This window comes from Ctenopharyngodon idella, chromosome 1, assembly GCF_019924925.1.
Source record: "Ctenopharyngodon idella isolate HZGC_01 chromosome 1, HZGC01, whole genome shotgun sequence".
Taxonomy (NCBI): Eukaryota; Metazoa; Chordata; class Actinopteri; order Cypriniformes; family Xenocyprididae; genus Ctenopharyngodon; species Ctenopharyngodon idella.
In genome coordinates, this window is record NC_067220.1 from 27,648,732 (window position 1) to 27,667,570 (window position 18,839).

The window sequence follows — 18,839 nt, forward strand, 5'->3', positions numbered from 1 at the left end:
AACATTTGGGATATTGTAAGTACTCAACTGAACAAAATATATAACACTGGCCAAGTGGTTTTTGGATATTTTACTTCAAAAATTTTACTTATTGTGCCTTTAACATGATTTAAAAAAAAAAAAAAAACTTTTAATCATCCTGCAATTTATTTTTGAACAAATTGTGTGTGTGTGTGTGTGTGTGTGTGTGTGTGTGTGTGTGTGTTTGTCCCATACTTGGAATTTGTGCTTTGCATTCCACCCATTCAAGTGCAATTCAAGGGTAATGAGAGTGGAAGAGAGCGATGTTCATTCACTCACCCCACCTACATTTCCTGCCCGAGACCTTCGGGTTGTCTGACTCTAACCATTAGGCCACAACTGCTAAATCTTAGACAAATAAAATGAATACATCTAACCCCATTCCTAAAGGGCCACATGCAGTTTGTAATGCAAACACAACTGCCAGTAATTTATCAGTAATCCTGTAGACCTTGATTACTGTAGTTCAGTTGTGTTAAATTAGGGCTGCAGTTGAACGACGCAGGACGGATAATTGTCTTAAATACCCCCTTTAAATCTGTTCATATAGCGCCCCTGCTCGCGTGTCGCCACCTATTGGCGTTTCGATGTAACCTAAGGGTCAATAAGCGACTCAGTGAGTCAAATGATTCGAGTGACTGTGAAGAATCAAATCTCCAGTACTACTTTGGACTCTCCCTCGGTGGGCGGAGCGAAGCACAATTTGTCCCATCATCACGTTGCGCACATGGCGTAGGATATGGCAAGCGCCACACCCAGCTGTGCCTGAACTGCAGTTCGCAGGGAGTCGCTTGTGTAATAATTGGGGGCAACCAGTGGCACGGAGCTCATGCTTCTGCTGCTCCACTGCTGTGCCTCCCCTCATGTCCAAATACCAGCCGAAGGCAGCGGTGCATGAGCGAGAGCCTTTACTGGCTCGATACGATTAACGAACAATACGTTCGTACACATTTGCAACTCTTGCGCTGTGACCAAAGTCAACACTGGTACATTGTAATGTTCTATCAGCCTGTTTAAAATGGGCTTGTTTTTATATATCGCTGGATCTGCCAACCCCACGGAGGCCACTGTCAATGAGGTGAGAAAAAATCTTGTTCAACTTTGCCGGTTGTTTGTGTCGGTTATGTATACTGTTGGGATTTGACTGCACGCTGCAGGCTCTGCCACTTGTTGACTCATAGTTGCATTTAATCCTCAGTTTGTAGCGCATGTTATGTTCTTAGCGTTCAACCGTCGTTTTATTTCTTTTGCAACCTGATACATCTGTTTATTACAAGTCTTGCATGCTAACCAATAGTCTTGCGTCAAGTCACGGAAGTGTGTCTCAAATCCAAGTTGGCTGCTTACTTGACACCATTTTGGACAACATGATAGCCAAAATGCTGTCTAGGTAGATACCTTCCCTATGTTTTTGAGACACGACCTTAGACTAAGTTCAGTAAACAAAAGTCTACAGTGTTAGAAGTGGCTAACAATTCAACTGTCACAGATTTCGAGTTTTTCTAGTGGCGTTAAGAATAAATGAGCTGATTTGAACTAGAATACACTTGCTGTCAATGACCAGTTGTGTTGACAATATAGATGAATCAGTATGAACAATGTAACTTGATTGAAGAAGTCATTAATTAATCTACCAACGTCTAGCACACGTATCGTATCATGTCTTTCTCCTTTACAACGGTCTATGGATTTTGTTATCATCACTGTTAAAGATAGTCCTTGTCTGTACTTCAAAGAAGTGAATTTATCACTAAAATGTGCTGAGTGAAATGTTCTGATTGGCCTTTGAGGGATCTCTCTGTACATATCTTTTTGATCAGAGTACAACTTAGTACAATGCAGGTTAGTGTTTTCTGTTACAGCAAACTGTTTGCATCGTGCTCCATTTATTCAAATACACGTCAGGCTCATCAAATGGCTTTTTATCCAGTAAAGAAGTGCTGCAAGGTGCAAAAACATGTCCTACGTAAATTTATGGACATTAAACTGTTATCTACAGCATTAAAAAAAAATCAGACAATTAGTGTAAATCTTCCCCAAATGGCTTCAGTATTGTATAAAAAAAAAGAGAGAGGGGGAAAAAAAAAGAATATTGTTTTATTGTCCGGTTACTAAAAAGGATCCTGAGTCTGACTGGATACATAATATAAAATAACTTGCAAATGTGCTAAAATCCACAATATAGTAAATATGTTTGTACAGTGGACTTTTTCATGATGATTATATTGAAGCAATTTTCTGCGTGTTGTGATGTGATTCACATTTTATATGTAGCAGGCTAAACAGAATATTAATACAGTTCATCCTAACCGGACCGAGACCACTTTCAACGAAACTCTGGTGCGGTTCGACCCAGAAAAAAATCTTTAGGTTCAGTCTTACAAAATGACAGTGTGAACGTTAACTGGATAGTTCACCTAAAAATGAAAATTATCCCATGATTTACTCAGCCTTAAGCCATCCTTTCAGATGAACACAATAGGAGATATATTTAAAAATATCCTTAGTCCTCCAAGGTTTATAATGGTTGTGAATAGGAGGCCACAAAAAAAAAAAAATTCCATCCATTCATAATCAAAGTAATCCATACGGCTCCAGAGGGTTAATAAAGGCCTTTTGAAGTGAAGGGATGCGTTTTTGTAAGGGAAAATATCCATATTTAAAACTTGATAAATTCAAATAAGTAGCTTCCGGCGGATGACCGTACACATACTGCATAAGTCGATTTGGGCGGAAGAGTATCCTTTGACTCGACGCATGACGCAATGATGAACGCAGAGGCGCAGAGGAGAGAGCAAAACAAAACACCGGTCATGAATTAGAAGTCTAAAATGAGAAATTTTAAAGAAAAATGTTGGAGGATTTTGATATAAGAAAGGAGGAGCTTGAGTTTGTTGCACAGCCCTATTTGTTTGAACCGCGAGAGGCGTCTAAGCTTACGATACTCCTACATCCTGCGTCATACATGGCGTCAGCAGGTTACTCATTTGGCGCAAGTCGACTTGCACGTTCTGTGTACGGTTCTCCACCGGAAGCTAGTTATTTGAATTTATAAAGTTTTAAATATGGATAATTTTCTTACAAAAATGCATCCCTTCGCTTCAAAAGGCCTTTATTAACCCCCTGGAGCCGTATGGATTACTTTGACTATGGATGGATGCATTTTGTTTTTGTTTTAAAACATGGCCTCCCATTCACAACTATTATAAACCTTGGAACTAAGGACTAAGGATATTTTTAAATATGATTGTGTTCGTCTGAAAGAACACCTAGGATGGCTTGAGGGTGAGTAAATCAAGGGATAATTTTCATTTTTGGGTGAACTATCACATTAAGTGAACCAGGATTAAATGTATCATTTTCTTTTTTGGTCCGGACCAAAAGAACAAAGAGAACCGAACTACAAGTGTGAACAGGGTCTAGAGCCCTAAATGGTAAAGCTTTTACCTTTTATCTTCTACATTTATTTTACTAAACCAAAGTTGCATCTGTATGTCAGCAGTAGGGAAATATTTGTTTGCATTTGTTTTGGGATTTCACTGGAATAGATTGCAGGTGATGGATTGGCTGCTGTATGAGCTTTTGCACGTTGTAACACACTCCAACAAAAAAAAACTCTTTCTCTATAATTGAAGATGTTTCCTCTGTATTACACACATTCTGACACAAGCTATTTTGAGTGATAGAACAAAATTGACCATTCCAAAAAGTGTTGGGGACATACAGTATATGATGCCTTTTATAACTGTATTGGCCTAGTCAGCATATAGAATTGCTTTGGTTAAGCTATGCTATTGGTTCCTTGAAACTTGATGGACTATTGACATTTAATCATTTGCCATAAAAAGTGGCTCAAAACCTGTAAATCACTCTCAAAGTACTGAAGTAGATCTGTAGTTCCATCAGATGACCACATAACCTGAAGATAAACAACACTAACCACTTATAAGTTAAACAGAATTCTGCTTAGGGGTATATTGTGTAATATGGAGTGCTTTTGTAATAAGAATTAAAACCTCATGCTTGCCCAAAAGTCTCTTGAGTTTTAGCTGACTCAGTATTAGTATCATATGCTGTCGCTGATACTCCACTTCTCACTAAGACTGTGGAAAACAATGTTAGCTAGTCAAGTATCCTTATTAGACTGGCCAACATCATCTTCAGCTTTCAGCAACTTCTCGTTTTAACCTATTAAACTTAATTAGTTTTCTAATATAATGTTTTCTGGCACAGAAACCGGATACGGACAGTCTCCGCAAGGTGTGCCAAGGTGTTCAATTCATACATCTTTCGTGTTACCCACATTATTTTGGACACATTTAAAAATCACACATAAATACATGTTAAATTGATTTGAAAGGCGGCACATTTTTCAAGCAATGCAATGAAAAAAAGGTTAAACAATATATGTACTTCTCTCTTGTAGTCAAACTTGGCCTGCGTCTCAATGTGCATACTATCCATCCTGAATAGTATGTGACATTAGTAATATTCAATACTATTTAGGGCGGATAGGGTGGATAGTATGCACATTGGCATGCAGGGTCTGTGTTCATAGTTATTGTGATGAACAACACTTGTGGTTACTCTGCTGGGACACTTGAGGAAAACTGACATACATTGACTAGATTTTTAAAAATCATCTAATAAGATATTGCTTGCTGTTCAGTTGTAAAGTGCTTTATAAATAAAGTGAAAAAATGACCTTGACACCATTTGGTTGAGAGTATAAATCCAAAAATGGGTCAGAAAAGCAGAATTAGTTCTGAGAAAAGATCTTGCGTCATTTGTTTGCAGATTCCACATGGCTTGATATTTAGTATTCAGTCACAGTGTAATGTGATTCATTAATTTTGCGTGGCTTAAGTGTCCAAATACTTTTTTGGGTCACTGTGTGTTTAATAATATCCAGAATCTCATGTTGCAGTCAGCTTTGGTAAATTGCTGATATTTGTGGTTGGTGATAAATGATGCACTCAAAGTTCTGTGACAGTCCTTGAAAAGAATGTTCTCAAGGGAAAGGCACAGGGTCATGGGGCTACACTTGACCTGCTCAGCAGAATGGGGACATTTCTGGAATTCTATGTCGACTTTGGTCTTGAATCTGGTCTCGCGTTTATGGTGGACACAGACGTTATGCTTGGTAATGGCTGTGTGTGTTGTGTAAACTGTGAGGTAAAACTGGCAGCTGTGGTTAAAAACAATTTGTGACAATGTTTCAGGTGTTATGGGAAGACATTTTGTTCTTGTACAGCCTGAACGTGAACATGAACTGCTTAAATCTACTAATGTACTGATTATACTGATAAACAATAATAATACAAGATGTAAAAATAGGTCACATGCACATGCTGTGAAAGCTTATCAAAATTGTGATTTCTATAAGTGGGTCAGTGATGTGACAATTCATTTTTTTGTCCAAAGGCCTTAATAATAATAATAAAAAAAAACAAAGATATGACATCCAAAGTATGTAAGGTAGTACAATTAGATCTCTTTTATTGAATCCAAATGGTGTTAATTATATTTTGCTACATATAAATGTATTTTAAAGATTTTGAAGTGTCAAAAGGCCATTCGGTTTAACTGTCCAAAGGCCAGTGCAGCCATTTCATTTGTAATTAAAATATCTTCAAATGAAATACATGTATATATTTTTTATTCTGACATGATTTTATAACATCATATATCAACATAGTGCAAAATGTTATTAAAATTGTGTAGAAGTAGTTGCTTTGTTATGAGAAAGAATGTCCGGAAAAATGAATTTCATTGATGTTTCGGAGTAACCAATATAAAAGAACCATTTTGGATCAAGTCTTTCAGGTCAATATCATGTGACAGGATGTGACATCATTCAGACACCTGCAAAGGACCACATGATCATGAAGAAAATTAACTAACTCTTTCTTAACTATTTGAAAAATTCATGTTTCCACTTGCTCATACGCATGTCCTGAAATATCAGGTCATTCAGTACAACCGCTATAAAACTTGGAAAATGTTGTAATATTTAAAAAAAAAAAAAAAAAAAATGTCTGATTGTCTTTTTGTTAGCTAGCTAGCAAGCTAACTAGCTAGCTAACTAGATATGAGCCTGTTAGAATTGTTTGAAAATATCATCATTCGGTATAACCAAAAGTGTCATTCGGTAAAACCGAAATTTTGGTTAAATTGAATGACTTTTCTGGTGACAAATTTTGTCCATCTTTGTAAAAAAAAAAAATGACAAAAGCAGTGTTAATTGATTAATAAAAACCACATAATCTCATTGTTAACACTTAATAAAACTTCAAAATAATTATACCTCCATTTATGTTTTTTTTTTTTTTTTTTTTTACACTTTTAAAAACCTTATTCGTCAATGACAACAATGTTCATCAACCAGTGTTACCCACAAAAAGGTAAAACACTTTAACTATAAATACTTTTATAGATTATAATGAACTAAGATTTTAATGTAAGTACATGTAGAAGATCATTTTGAATTATTTAAATGTAGTTTCACCATAAATTCTACGGAATTCATATCTATAAAAACCATATGTAGTGTTTTATAGTCATATTAACTATTTTTTTTTTTTATTAAATCAAATAGAATTTTTAACTCTATTTGGTAATGTAAGGCAGGCTCAACAGCAAAAAGGTGAGAGAATTCTGTTTTAGATACACTTTTAGGATCTAACAAACTGAAACAGAACAAAACAGTGTATGGAATTGGGAACAGAATGTTTAGGCAATCTTTTTGGTTACCCCTTCGTTTTGTTTTGTACTGTCCACTACTCCCATAATATTGAGGGAGCATCTCATTGTAATGCAGACCTCCTTACACTCCTCTACTGCTTGGAATTTTCTGTAGACCAATCCCTGTCCCCTGTTTGAGTGAAGTGTGCGTGTATGTGTGTGCTCATCTGTTCCTCTCTTCTGTATCACTACTATTGTACTGAAAGAACTTTCACAAGGCTGAAGGGCTCTGGAGTAGCATGTCTGTACCACATCAGGAGACAAGAATGGTAGAGAACCTGATCACTTAACTTTCTTATTTAATCATTAACTGATTCATGAAACGGAACAAACATGCCTATTATGCCTACCTTTTGAAGGTTTCTGCTTATTTTGTTCTGATCTACAGTACATGTAGTCTTTGTTTTTTTTATTGAGGGTAACATATTGTCTGGTTCTTAATGTGTAACTGGATTTCCTGAAAGAGAAAGAAAGTTGATTGAAAAGATTACGCAAATGTTAGATTTCGTTGTACATTGGCAAAAATGTTTGTTTGTTTGATTTAGGGTTTAACCTGACAAAGCATGTTTATTGTTTTATTTCACACAGATGATTAAATTTAAATTATTTTGCTGGTAAAATAGTACAGTGATGGTATAAGATGGAAATATAATAGTAGTGAATAATTACGGTACATTGTATAATTCTATACCATGGTACATGTAGACACGGTGCTTAATGATAACCATAGGTATAAGGTTACTACCATGATTTCAGTCCAAAAATCACAGTTACTATACCATATCCAAAGCGTTTCTATTTTCTTACCATATCCAAAACTGTTCTTTTCTCAGAGAATTCTCCTGAATTTTTTTTGGTCAAGAAGATTTGCTGTCAAGAAATGTTGAATCCACAAGACATTTATCTTGTATCATCTTTTTTTTTCCAGCAGGTACTTCACTGTGAGGGTGTGAATAATAAAAGCTATGTGTGTGAGACTGGACACTGCTGTGGAGAGTCGCAGTGCTGTAGCTACTACTATGAACTATGGTGTAAGTACATCTTCATGTTTAATATCAGGGGTCTCAATGTTTCATAGGAATTCGTAAAGGCTTGATCATATTTACCATCGAATGGTCAAGAATTGGGCTGCATGATGTTGGAAAAAACTGATATTTTGTTTTTCTGCGATATGAAAACAATTCACCAGATCAGTTGAATAGTTCTATTTGGAAAGAATTAATTATTCTAAAATTATTCAGGTGATTTTGTAGGGGAGTAAATCTGCATGAAAAATAAACATATAGTTAAATACAATAGAACAAACAGTGCTTTGTTTTTCAGGTAAGTCTAACAGAATTTGAATTATGTAAAATAACACTGCAAAGTCTGTACTGTATAAATGAAATATAATTAACCGTTGTTCAAGCTACAAAAGTAATTTTGTCTTTTTTCTTTTGTTTGATTAACATTAATGACAAACGGCAGCAGGATTATAGGCTGCTGTTACTTTAAGATCTAATGCACTGATCTATACGCATCCGTTTTATTTCTCAATTGTTTACGTTCACTTAAGAACTATGATCCCATACTTGACATCGCACATCCAGCGATGTGACTATCGTGGATGTGCGCATCATGATGTCGAAGTAAAATGATACATTGTGCAGCCTTGGTGAAGAAAGAGGGACCATGTGATACAAGAATGATGATGAAATAAAACTTCCAAACATTCACTAAATTTCAACCCTACATGAAATTCACCGATATTTTTCTGCCATCAGGTGAAATTTCTGATCATGCCGATTCCCATTGAGATGAATGAATTTTGCCTGTGTAAGACTAAATGTGACCAAGCCTTAAGAGGTTTAGAGGAACTTAACAAAATATATGCTGAAATAAGGAGAAAAGGCTGTTGTACAGGAAGAGAATTCAGATGCTTAAGATGCTCGACCTTCTGCAAACTGTGGAGTAAGAATGACATGAGTCTCACAAATCCTTATGTGTGACCATTTATGCATGAGTTGTGGTTTTAGTCTAAGAGGAATTAGTCAGGTTTTAAGTAGCAGTATAGAGTACAAAGGCATACTTTAAATGTTTTATTTTGTTTCTGTTTGAGATTATTCCGTGTTTTTTTTTGTTTTGTTTTGTTTTTTGTTCAGGGTTCTGGCTGGTATGGGCCATCATCTTCATCCTGAGCTGCTGCTGTGTGTGTCATCACCGTCGCACAAAACACAGACTGCAACAGCAACAACGACAGCACGAAATCAACCTCATTGCCTACAGAGAGGTTCACAACAACACCTCTCTCCCCTTCTACTTCAGTAATATCATCTCTCTTATATACATTCTGTTTACAGAGAATCTAGAAAAATAAGGGAATTTAAAAATTAAAGTAATAATACTTATTACTCTAAAACTTAAACATCGAATGTTTAATAATAAATTTAACATATTCTAAGATTGGACAAGTTTCTGTAGTTAAAGGTGTTGTAAGTGATCTAGGAAATGCTAACGTTAGCCTGCTAGCATTGAAAGCATCATTGAAGCACCATCCCTGCAAATTGCTGTCCACAGCCACGCCTCCTCCAAAACACACACACACACACAAAATTTTTGTGAATTGTGGGGGCATTCCATAGGCTTAATGGTTTTTATACTGTACAAACCGTATTTTCTATCACCCTACACTACCCCTACCCCTAAACCTACCCATCACAGGAAACTGTGCACATTTTTACTTTCTCACAAAAACTCATTCTGTATGATTTATAAGCCTTTTGGAAAAATGGGAACATGGGAGTAATGTCCTCATAAGTCACCCTCTCATTGTAATACCTATGTCATACCCATGTCATTATACAAATTTGTATCCTGATATGTCACAAAAACACGCACACATGCGCACACACACACACACACATAGCGCACACAATGCGTCACAAGAGACGGCATTAAACTACCTCATATCTCAAAGCACATAACATTTACAATAATAATAAACATAAACAACTTAGAGAGTTTGTACCTGACTTCTACAGAATCATTTCGGTGTTGATACTGTTGACATGGAAAGGCATAATTCCGAGTCTGAGGTTATGAGCAGCTCCGGTTAGAAAGTTACGGGTTGCCATCTCTTAATTACGGTAGTTATGGCATGAACGCAGGATAAGCTCGTTGTTTTGGAGGAACTATAAAAGGTGGCTGCTGTTTGTTTGCGCTGCTCCGTGACTGAGGTCTGTCTGTATAATCTCTGCATAGCATGAAACGCGCTGATGACGTATGATGTCTTTGTGCGAATGGTGCGCGAGGGTATGTAAAAACATACGTTGACAGGCAGGCAGGCTGGACATCGTATTATTTAATTTGGACCGAACATAATAATTGGATGGACGTCTCTACGCCTTCCACAGACAATATATATTTATAAAAATATATTTAGACAATTTAATGGGTTAGTTCACCCAAAAATGAAAATTCTGTCATTTATTACTCACCCTCATGTCGTTCTACACCCGTAAGATCTTCGTTCATTTTCGGAACACAAATGAAGATATTTTTGATGAAATCCGATGGCTCAGTGAGGCCTCTATTGAGAGCAAAGCCACCGAACCTCTCAAGATCCAGAAAGGGACTAAAAACGTATTTAAAACAGTTCATGTGAGTTCAGTGGTTCTACATTAATATAATAAAACAAAAGATTCGTAAAACTCAGAAGCAGTGTTTTGAAATCGGCCATCACGAGATACTGTTGAAAAGTTAGTTTTTTTGGTGCACAAAAAGTATTCTCGTCACTTTATAATATTAAGGTTGAACCACTGAACTCACATGAACTGTTTTAAATACGTTTTTAGTACCTTTATGGATCTTGAGAGGTTCGGTGGCTTTGCTCTCAATAGAGGTCTCACTGAGCCATCGGATTTCATCAAAAATATCTTAATTTGTGTTCTGAAGATGAACGAAGGTCTTATGGGTGTGGAACGACATGAGGGTGAGTAATAAAAGACATTATTTTCATTTTTGGGTGAACTAACCCTTTAACATCTCTATCAGGATATGAAGAGACTTTCAACCATTATAACAAAAATATTTCTGTAGAGAATCACCTATTGTGCCTTAATATGCATTTTCTTATGTTAATGCTCTGTGTAAAAAAAAAAAAAAAAAAAAAAAAAAAAAATATTTGCTATATTTTGCCTGTGTAGATTAGAATTTGTTGACAATCAATTCTGGGCTGTCAAAAAATATTAATTTCCAAAGATTAATATTTTGTAAATAAAGTGGTAAATTGTTTTTTGCACAAACAAAGCACTCGCATCACTTCATAAAATTGAGGTTAAACCACTGGAGTCACTGGATTATTTTAATGATGTCTTTACTACCTTTCTAGGGCTTGAAAGTGTTAGTTGTGTAGGCTGTCAATAGAGGGACAGAAAGCTCTCAGATTTCACTAAAAAGTTCTTCATTTGTGTTCTAAAGATGAACAAATGTCTTACGGGTTTGGAATGACATGATGGTGAGTAATTAATGATTTTTCTAGGGATAAGTATGGGATCATTTTCTTTCAAATTATATTGTTTTTTGGCCGAAAAAAAAAAAAGATCGAATATATGCCGCCCCTCAGTATTCAGCACTTAGGTTTCACTCTCTCTCTATGCTCCGCGCAATATTCTGCTCTATGCACGTGCGCTCCACTCAGATGCTTACGCTCCACTCATGTTCCGTTCGTGCTCATTGGAAAAGCAAAGTCCGCTCAAATAACACACCAACATGAAATTTCTATGTAGTAGTTTCTGTTTGCAACAGCCCTACTGTGCTGTAACATGGTGTGATATAGCCGTGCTGGGCAATGCTGCTAAAATGACGCTACCCTCTCGTTCACTAATCCGCTCCCTGCTTCTCTGCTCACATGCTCTGATAATAGCTTTGTAGGTCTACTGTATATATTATTTGGATAATTGGTCAAAAAATAAAACTGATGTATTGATATTTAATATTAATATATTTTTTTTCTGTCCAATTTTAGTTACTTTCATTAAAAGTGTGGTTATTTTATTTTATTGTATTTTTTTTAAATTCAGTATAATTAAAATTATTCAATTTCATTAAAACGTCTAATATTAATACAATTATACAAAATAAATATATAAGTAAAATAAAAAGCATTTTCTGTTTTGGTTTTCGGCCAAATGCATCCAGAATTTTTGGTTTCAGTTTCAGCCCAGAATGGTCTTGACTCTTGACTTGGATTTTCTGAAAGATGAGAAGATTCTCATACACCTACACCACCTACTCAACACCTGCTGCCTTTTGTTTGTGTACCCTCAGTAAGAGCACGTGTGAAAGATGGTGTTATCAAACATTTAGTTTGAGCTTTTTTTTTTTTCACACAATGGCATGCAAGGTTTGATCAAAGTCCCTTTTTACAGCATGTCAGTTCACGTGTCGGACATGTCCCCTGCAATTCATTTCTATGTAGGCAATAGGCATGCAAATACAGCTGCTCTTCTCCAAATCTCATAAAATTGTTTAAGATAGCATTTCAATAATGTCAAACAAGCAACAAAATTTTAACTTTTTTTCTTAGCTCAAACTTATTTATTTTGCCCATTAGCTCAGCTAGTAGAGCAGGCTGAACTATTTTCTCTTTTATTTTTTTTTTTTTCCCAGTACCGCCTAGTCACAATAGTATTATTTTTAGAATAGTACAATTAGTCTTACAATAGTCTTATAGTAAATAGTCCTATTTTTACATTAAGCAAACTGAAATTGCTTTAAGGACAAACTGTGTGGGCAACTATTATCATGATTAGTATAATGAGTAATGTCAGTATTACTGTTCTTAGTGAATATTCTCGTCATTCATTGAACTGGTTGTGATCAAAACACGGGCACACAACAACTAGAGCACAAAAGTGCACAATAATATTTGTATGACAACCACTAAAATTAGATTAGACCACTTGTATTAGATACACAAAGATGTATATACACTAACATTCAAAAGTTTGGGGTTGGTACAATTTTTTTTAAAAATGTTTTTGAAAGAAGCCTCTTATGCTCACCAGTAAGCATTGATCAAAAAAAAAAAAAAAAAATTAAAAAAAAAAAAAAAAAAAAATATATATATATATATATATATATATATTTTAAAATGTAATTTATTCCTGTTACAGCAAAGCTGAATTTTCAGCAGCCATTACTCCAGTTTGTAGTGTCAAATGAACTTTCAGAAATCATCCTCATATGCTTAGGTGCTCAAAAAAACATTTCTTCTTCTTGTTAATGCATCTACCAAATGAATAAATATAGATGTCATTTAAAACACACACTTTAGGGAGTCAGAGTACGATGTGAGCTATAGTTTTAATCTAATCTGCCCAGACAGGTTAAAACAAAAGACCTGTATTGAGAGCACGTCACATGACGATAACAACATCATTTGTTATTGTTCAAAGTTATGTACCTTATCATTTTATAGCTTTTTATTATAAGGGGTCCAAGCACCAAAAGTGCACAGACACACCTGTCTGACATTAGGTGTCGCTATAATAATAATTTGTGTTGTGGATCATAAATTTGGAAACCTAAGGGCTACAAACAATTTTTTTTCTCCCTTAAATCCTTGAGCCAAGCCAAAATGTACAGCATATCTCAGATTTTATTTCCACCTATAAAATTTGTCAGTCATTTCGGATTTTCTTAAACTAATTTTCAAACTCCTCCTTGGCCGTTGGTCTGATCTTCACCAGGGGGTTGTTCAGGTTCTTGGGGGATGTCCACACAGAACATAGCCAGGCATTAGGCAAATGTGTTAACTTGTGACCTGCGAAATGGGATTCAAACTTAAAAAGACTCGTTTAAGTGGTTCAGAGTCGACTCTTTCTTTTGAGAGACAATAACTTTATTTATGATGCACTATCAGCTTTACAACTTTGCGGTCTGTTTATATTCACATACAGCTACATTACACACTGCATGAAAGGTAATTTTCAAAAATCCATAATAAGGGCACTTTAAAGTTAGACTGCTTGTATTTTATAATTATTAGTATTCACAGTCATGATGAAATCTTCAGTCAGCCATTTATTTTAACCTTTAACCAAAACAGAGAGATAGAACTGAAATGTTTAATGTAACAATTGCCCTGGTCTCCTCTAATACTTGATTTCATGTTAGAAGCACAAAGTTGAATAATCTGTGATAAGGTGCAGTCTGTTTTCATTGATCATGGATCAAGGACAGCGCACAAAATCTGAAAAAAAAAAAAAATGCTGATTGTTGATGTAATAAGCTGATAGACTTGCTATTTTGTGTATGATCATTATGGATTAACACTGCCTGTTAAAAATAGTACATGTTCAAAAATATTGTGTGCTATACATCGTCTTGTTAAAAGGACAGTTCACACAAAAAGTAATTCTGAATGAACAAAAACAAAACATCTCTTTTTTTTGTGTGTGTGTGTGTGTGTTCTGCATAAGGTAGAAAGTATGGAAGGCCATTTCTGCCACAAAAGAAATCATGCTTTGGTAAATCAGAATTAGGACAACTACAAAACAAGGGCAAATCCAGTTGTTCTTCATGTCAGAAATAATTAAAATGCTTGGAGTACATTAGAAATACAGAAAGCATCAGTTTACTGTCGGGGCATCACATCCAGCGTAGACAGCATCACTGATTATAATGTCTATTGTTGTGTCACGTCGGCCTGCTTGCATCCAGTGTAGACATGGTGTAAGTCATAATTATAAGATAATGGACATACTATGTCATAATTATGAGAGCCAAATTTATGACATACTAAGTGATAATGTGAAGCCCATTTCCGCCACATAAGAAAAAATTATTTAAAAAATCAGAATCAGATAATAACAAAGTCGAAATTGTGACAGTCAAAACTAGGGGTGTGCAGCGGAGCCAATATCTGTATCAGTATCTGTAACAATCTCCAAATTATTTATATTCTGAAAAATCTGGAAGTGGGTGGGGCTTAAATCAGAAGTTTGTGAAATTACATGAGACTCATTTTAAATGTAATTCTGTTCCCTTCATAGTTTTCATTTAAAAAAAATATGGCATGTATAGCTCATAAAATATTTTTTATTATAATTATTAAAATTTATTGAAGTGTCTTCTAATTAAAAAGTACTAAATGTTAAATAAAATACGGCTATTACATTTGCAGTCACTCTGCTCATTTCATTCACTTCACACACTCATTGCGTAGTGATTTTATAGGTTTATGTATAATATAATGCTATGCTATCCCCTGGCTCACCTGTTATCCTGCAAACATGAGGAGTGAATTGGGCCGCCAAAATTTTTCCTATTACTGGGTAGAATTCGTTTGAAGCCATTATCCATGCCTTTCTGATGGTGCACTCACACTAGGCACGGTTGCCTTGAACCGAGCCCGAACGCGATTGTCCACGTAGTAGTAGTAACTTTTCCGTGCTCTGGCACGGTTAGCGCTCACACTACATGCGAACCGTGCTCGAGCCCAACTGAACCGCGCTCTGGCCCACCTCTTTCAAGCGGTCCAGGGACGGCTAAACGAACGGAGATAGCACAGATAGCACAGAACGGAGCGATCACACTTGTCAAACGAACCGGGCTTCGGGGGTCAAACGCGCTCGGGCACGGTTCAGAGTGCCTAGTGTGAGTACACCCTGAATGAGGTATTCGGCTTCAGGCACATCCCTAATCAAAACTGACGTACTATGTCATTATGAGATATATATATATATATAAGAAAAAAAATGGCAAGTACAAATTATAATTTAAAAAGACAAAAGTATGACATACTAAGTGATAATGCGATTGACAAAATTATGACAAAAAGTAGAGGCTATATAAAAAATAAAAAAAATCTTTAAAAATCAGGATCAGATCATAACATAAGTCGAACTGTGTCATGATTATGATATGTCAAAATTGTAATACCAAGTCTGAATGGCAGAAATATCCTTCCATTAGAAAGTCATACAGATTTGGAATAACATGAGGATGAGAGAATGACTGTGTTTTTGGGTGAACTATCCCTTTAAAATGGTTAAAACTAGTTCTTCAACTGAATTTTGAATGCTTCAATTCTCACAGATGTTCTCAGACATTTTCTTGCCATTCTTTCTCTTTCAGGATTCCTACCCAACTATCTTCTTCCAGAATATGAGGAGGTAGTGCATCGGCCTGCTACGCCCCCTCCCCCATATAGTGCCTTAAACACCGGACCTCCAGTCTACACCAGCCCCCTAACCACTGACCAACAAGATGTGCAATGCCCACCCAGACAGATCACTCCAGTGCCCCCTGTATCTGACACGCTCTGTTCCAGACCCAGCCTAGAAGAGATCCATACCTCTAACGGGTACCACCAGAAAGACAACAGCAAGAGCGAGATAGAGTTAGAGCGAAGCAGGTCCACAGAGAGTGCCCTGCCCTTAGAGCAGCCTCCCAGCACGGACAAACAGAACGAGTGCAGGAAGGAGATGCTCAGCAATGTGGCAATGCCTGACGAGAAAGCGAGGATTCTGGGAAGGCACCGCAGATTTACAGGGGACTCCGGGATTGAGGTGTGTGTATGTGGGCGAGGCTTGAAAAACCATGAACCCAAAGAATTCGAGGGGCTTTTGAGTGAGGAGGACCAAGAGGACTCTGAGGACTTCTGTGAGGAATGTGGCCTCAATTCCTTCAGAGAGGAAAATCAGGGACTGCTATCCCCAGAAAACAGAGTGGAGTGTGGAGCATCACCACTGGCCCAATCTCAACCTCATCCGGTTTGCCTCTACTTGCATACTATTAATGAACAAGAGGGTAGCAGCACAGAATCTTAAAGCTGAATACATAACCTGACCAGTAAAAAAGAGTGAGTTGGTGAAAGAAAACGTGAGAGGATAACTGATATGTAGGGAAGCTGCAGTATGCAGTGGAGGAGCATACTGATGGAAGTATGTGATGGAAACATTTAGATGTTCTCCACATCTTTGTTTTATGTACAGAGCATCTATTTATGCAGTTGAAAGCCCAAATGTGTACAAGGATGGGCTCTACACCTCCATGGGGTGATGTACCATATGTGCTGCTTTAATGGCGCGTTTAAGTCCTCCTGTGAGGTTCGTATTTACGAACTGAGAAGTCGTAATGACTATGGCAGTGTGTTCGAAACTTCATGATCGTAAATACGATCTTTCAGACATGACTTGTAGGCACCATAAGACACATCCACCATGTAAAGATGCGGTCACATTTACAGTTGCTCTGTGAAATTTCATTTCAATAGCAATCTGTGTGATCAGAAGTTTTGCGTAAGGACGAAAAAGTTCCCCACAACAGATTCTGCTTTTATTCAAGGCGGACGCGTGAATTTGCTGTGATTCCCAGCAGAAAGCTGCTTGGTTTTAAAGTTTCTTCTGTGTTTGCTGTGCTTTGTACATCGCTACACTATTGCCAACGGAGCTTTTTTTTGCCAGTGAACTTTAGCTGAAATTTTGCTAATGTGACCGTGTCTTAACTTTGTAGTTAGTAGGATTGAGACGCTAAATACGTAAACACTGGTGTGCTGAACTATCAGTGTTTCAGGACAGTCAGAGAGAAATGTAAAAACTGACAGGACACCAAAAAAAAAAAAAAAAAAGACGTGCTTTTAAGGCCACAAATCCCTGTCGACTTTCCCCTAATGTAATGGGACAAATATTAATGCTGTTTATTACGTTTTTGTTTTGCACAATCACATTCTTCTGAATGAATCATATTCATGATAATTAATTTTAAATACAAAGTATTTACATACCAACAGTCTTAATTCACATTTCGTCTGTTTATATTGTCTTTCTTTTGTTTTTGCTGCTGTAAGCTCTGATTTAATGTGTATTCAGAACAAGTTTGATTCATAAATATAAGTTTTCATAGCCAACGTAGGCTATACAGATGACATGGGACAAATATTAGCATTAACTTGGAGCTTGAAAGTGTTGCATTATTACTAACTGATTGCATACGAGCACTACATGATGTATGTTCCTTTGAACCTGTAGGGATAAAAGCCTTGCCAAAGGGAGTGGAAGTCAGTTGAAAGTCAGTTCTTATAGGTGCTTAATCCATTGATGTAAGCTGCAAAGTAAAATAAACTATTTTCTCACTGAAACATTTTTAAGTGAACTCCAAAGACAGAAATGTTTTGATATTTTTAAAATGATAATATAAATAATTATATTTGTAAAATGTGTCTTGATGAGATTGATGCTAAATGACACATATGGGTACAGATATGATAAGGCTGTATGGTGTAACATGAATTGCCTCTTAATTCTTTTTGCACTCTGTTACAACCACTCTTGCCAATTGTCCAGTATCATCTTGGACATTAGCCTAATAGAATATATATATATATTTTTATGTAAATGCTTTTCCTCATGAAAGCTCAAAATCTGTGCCTTTTAATTTTCACATCATGTACTTTGGTAACCATTCAAAGTGCCTTGATTTTTCTGTTCATATGCAAACTAATGAGCCATACATATGTGATTATAAAATGATTTATTTTTGTATTTCTGCACCATAGCTTCAGTTTCAAGTTTTTCCATGACCACTGAAGCACTCTCTTAAAACTCTAATTTATTTCACTGCCCTAATGAATGTTTGTGGTAAAGAGATGTGCTGCTCTTACTGTGTCTCTGTGATGACAATCTAATGTTAGAGCTATGCTTGGAGATGAATACATATCAATCAATCAATCAGTCTCTTTCTCTGATATATTAATAAGCTGCTGATTTTCAGAAAGTTATAGATGCTCGCTCTGATGCATCGCGCGCATCTCACGTTAGACTTCCAATATGATGTCATGTACAGCCTACAGTTCTTTTGTCTAACATTGCAATCATCTAATGATATGAGTTCTGGCGCAGTTCTTTTTGTATCTGTTTATCTTTTGTTATGCAAAAAACCTAATCATGACACTGTCCATTAAACTCAAATCAACACAACATGTGTCAGTGTTTTTCCATTGTGTCCTGTTGATATTAGCTGTAGGGAGAAAAACAGTGGGGAAAATCCTCAGTTCCAGGACCAGATACCTATCATGAAATAATAATGTG

The 18,839-nt window shown here is 36.3% G+C and overlaps 1 protein-coding gene across 5 annotated transcripts; it reads left to right on the forward strand.

Annotated features, from left to right (window-relative positions):
- Positions 1-749: 749 nt before the first annotated feature.
- wbp1lb (WW domain binding protein 1-like b) lies at positions 750-18,728 on the forward strand. Of its 5 annotated transcripts, none has more exons than XM_051895275.1 (4): positions 750-1,099; positions 7,697-7,796; positions 8,907-9,068; positions 15,886-18,728. In XM_051895275.1, exons 1-4 carry the CDS (start codon positions 1,040-1,042, stop codon positions 16,578-16,580), a joined length of 1,017 nt encoding a protein of 338 aa, XP_051751235.1. In that variant the 5' UTR covers positions 750-1,039; the 3' UTR covers positions 16,581-18,728. The 5 variants fall into 5 exon arrangements, with proteins under 5 accessions (XP_051751235.1, XP_051751226.1, XP_051751244.1 ...); XM_051895266.1 differs by having other exon boundaries at positions 752-1,099; positions 7,694-7,796; XM_051895284.1 differs by lacking the exon at positions 750-1,099 and adding an exon at positions 6,990-7,034 and having other exon boundaries at positions 7,694-7,796.
- The last annotated feature ends 111 nt before the right edge of the window (positions 18,729-18,839 follow it).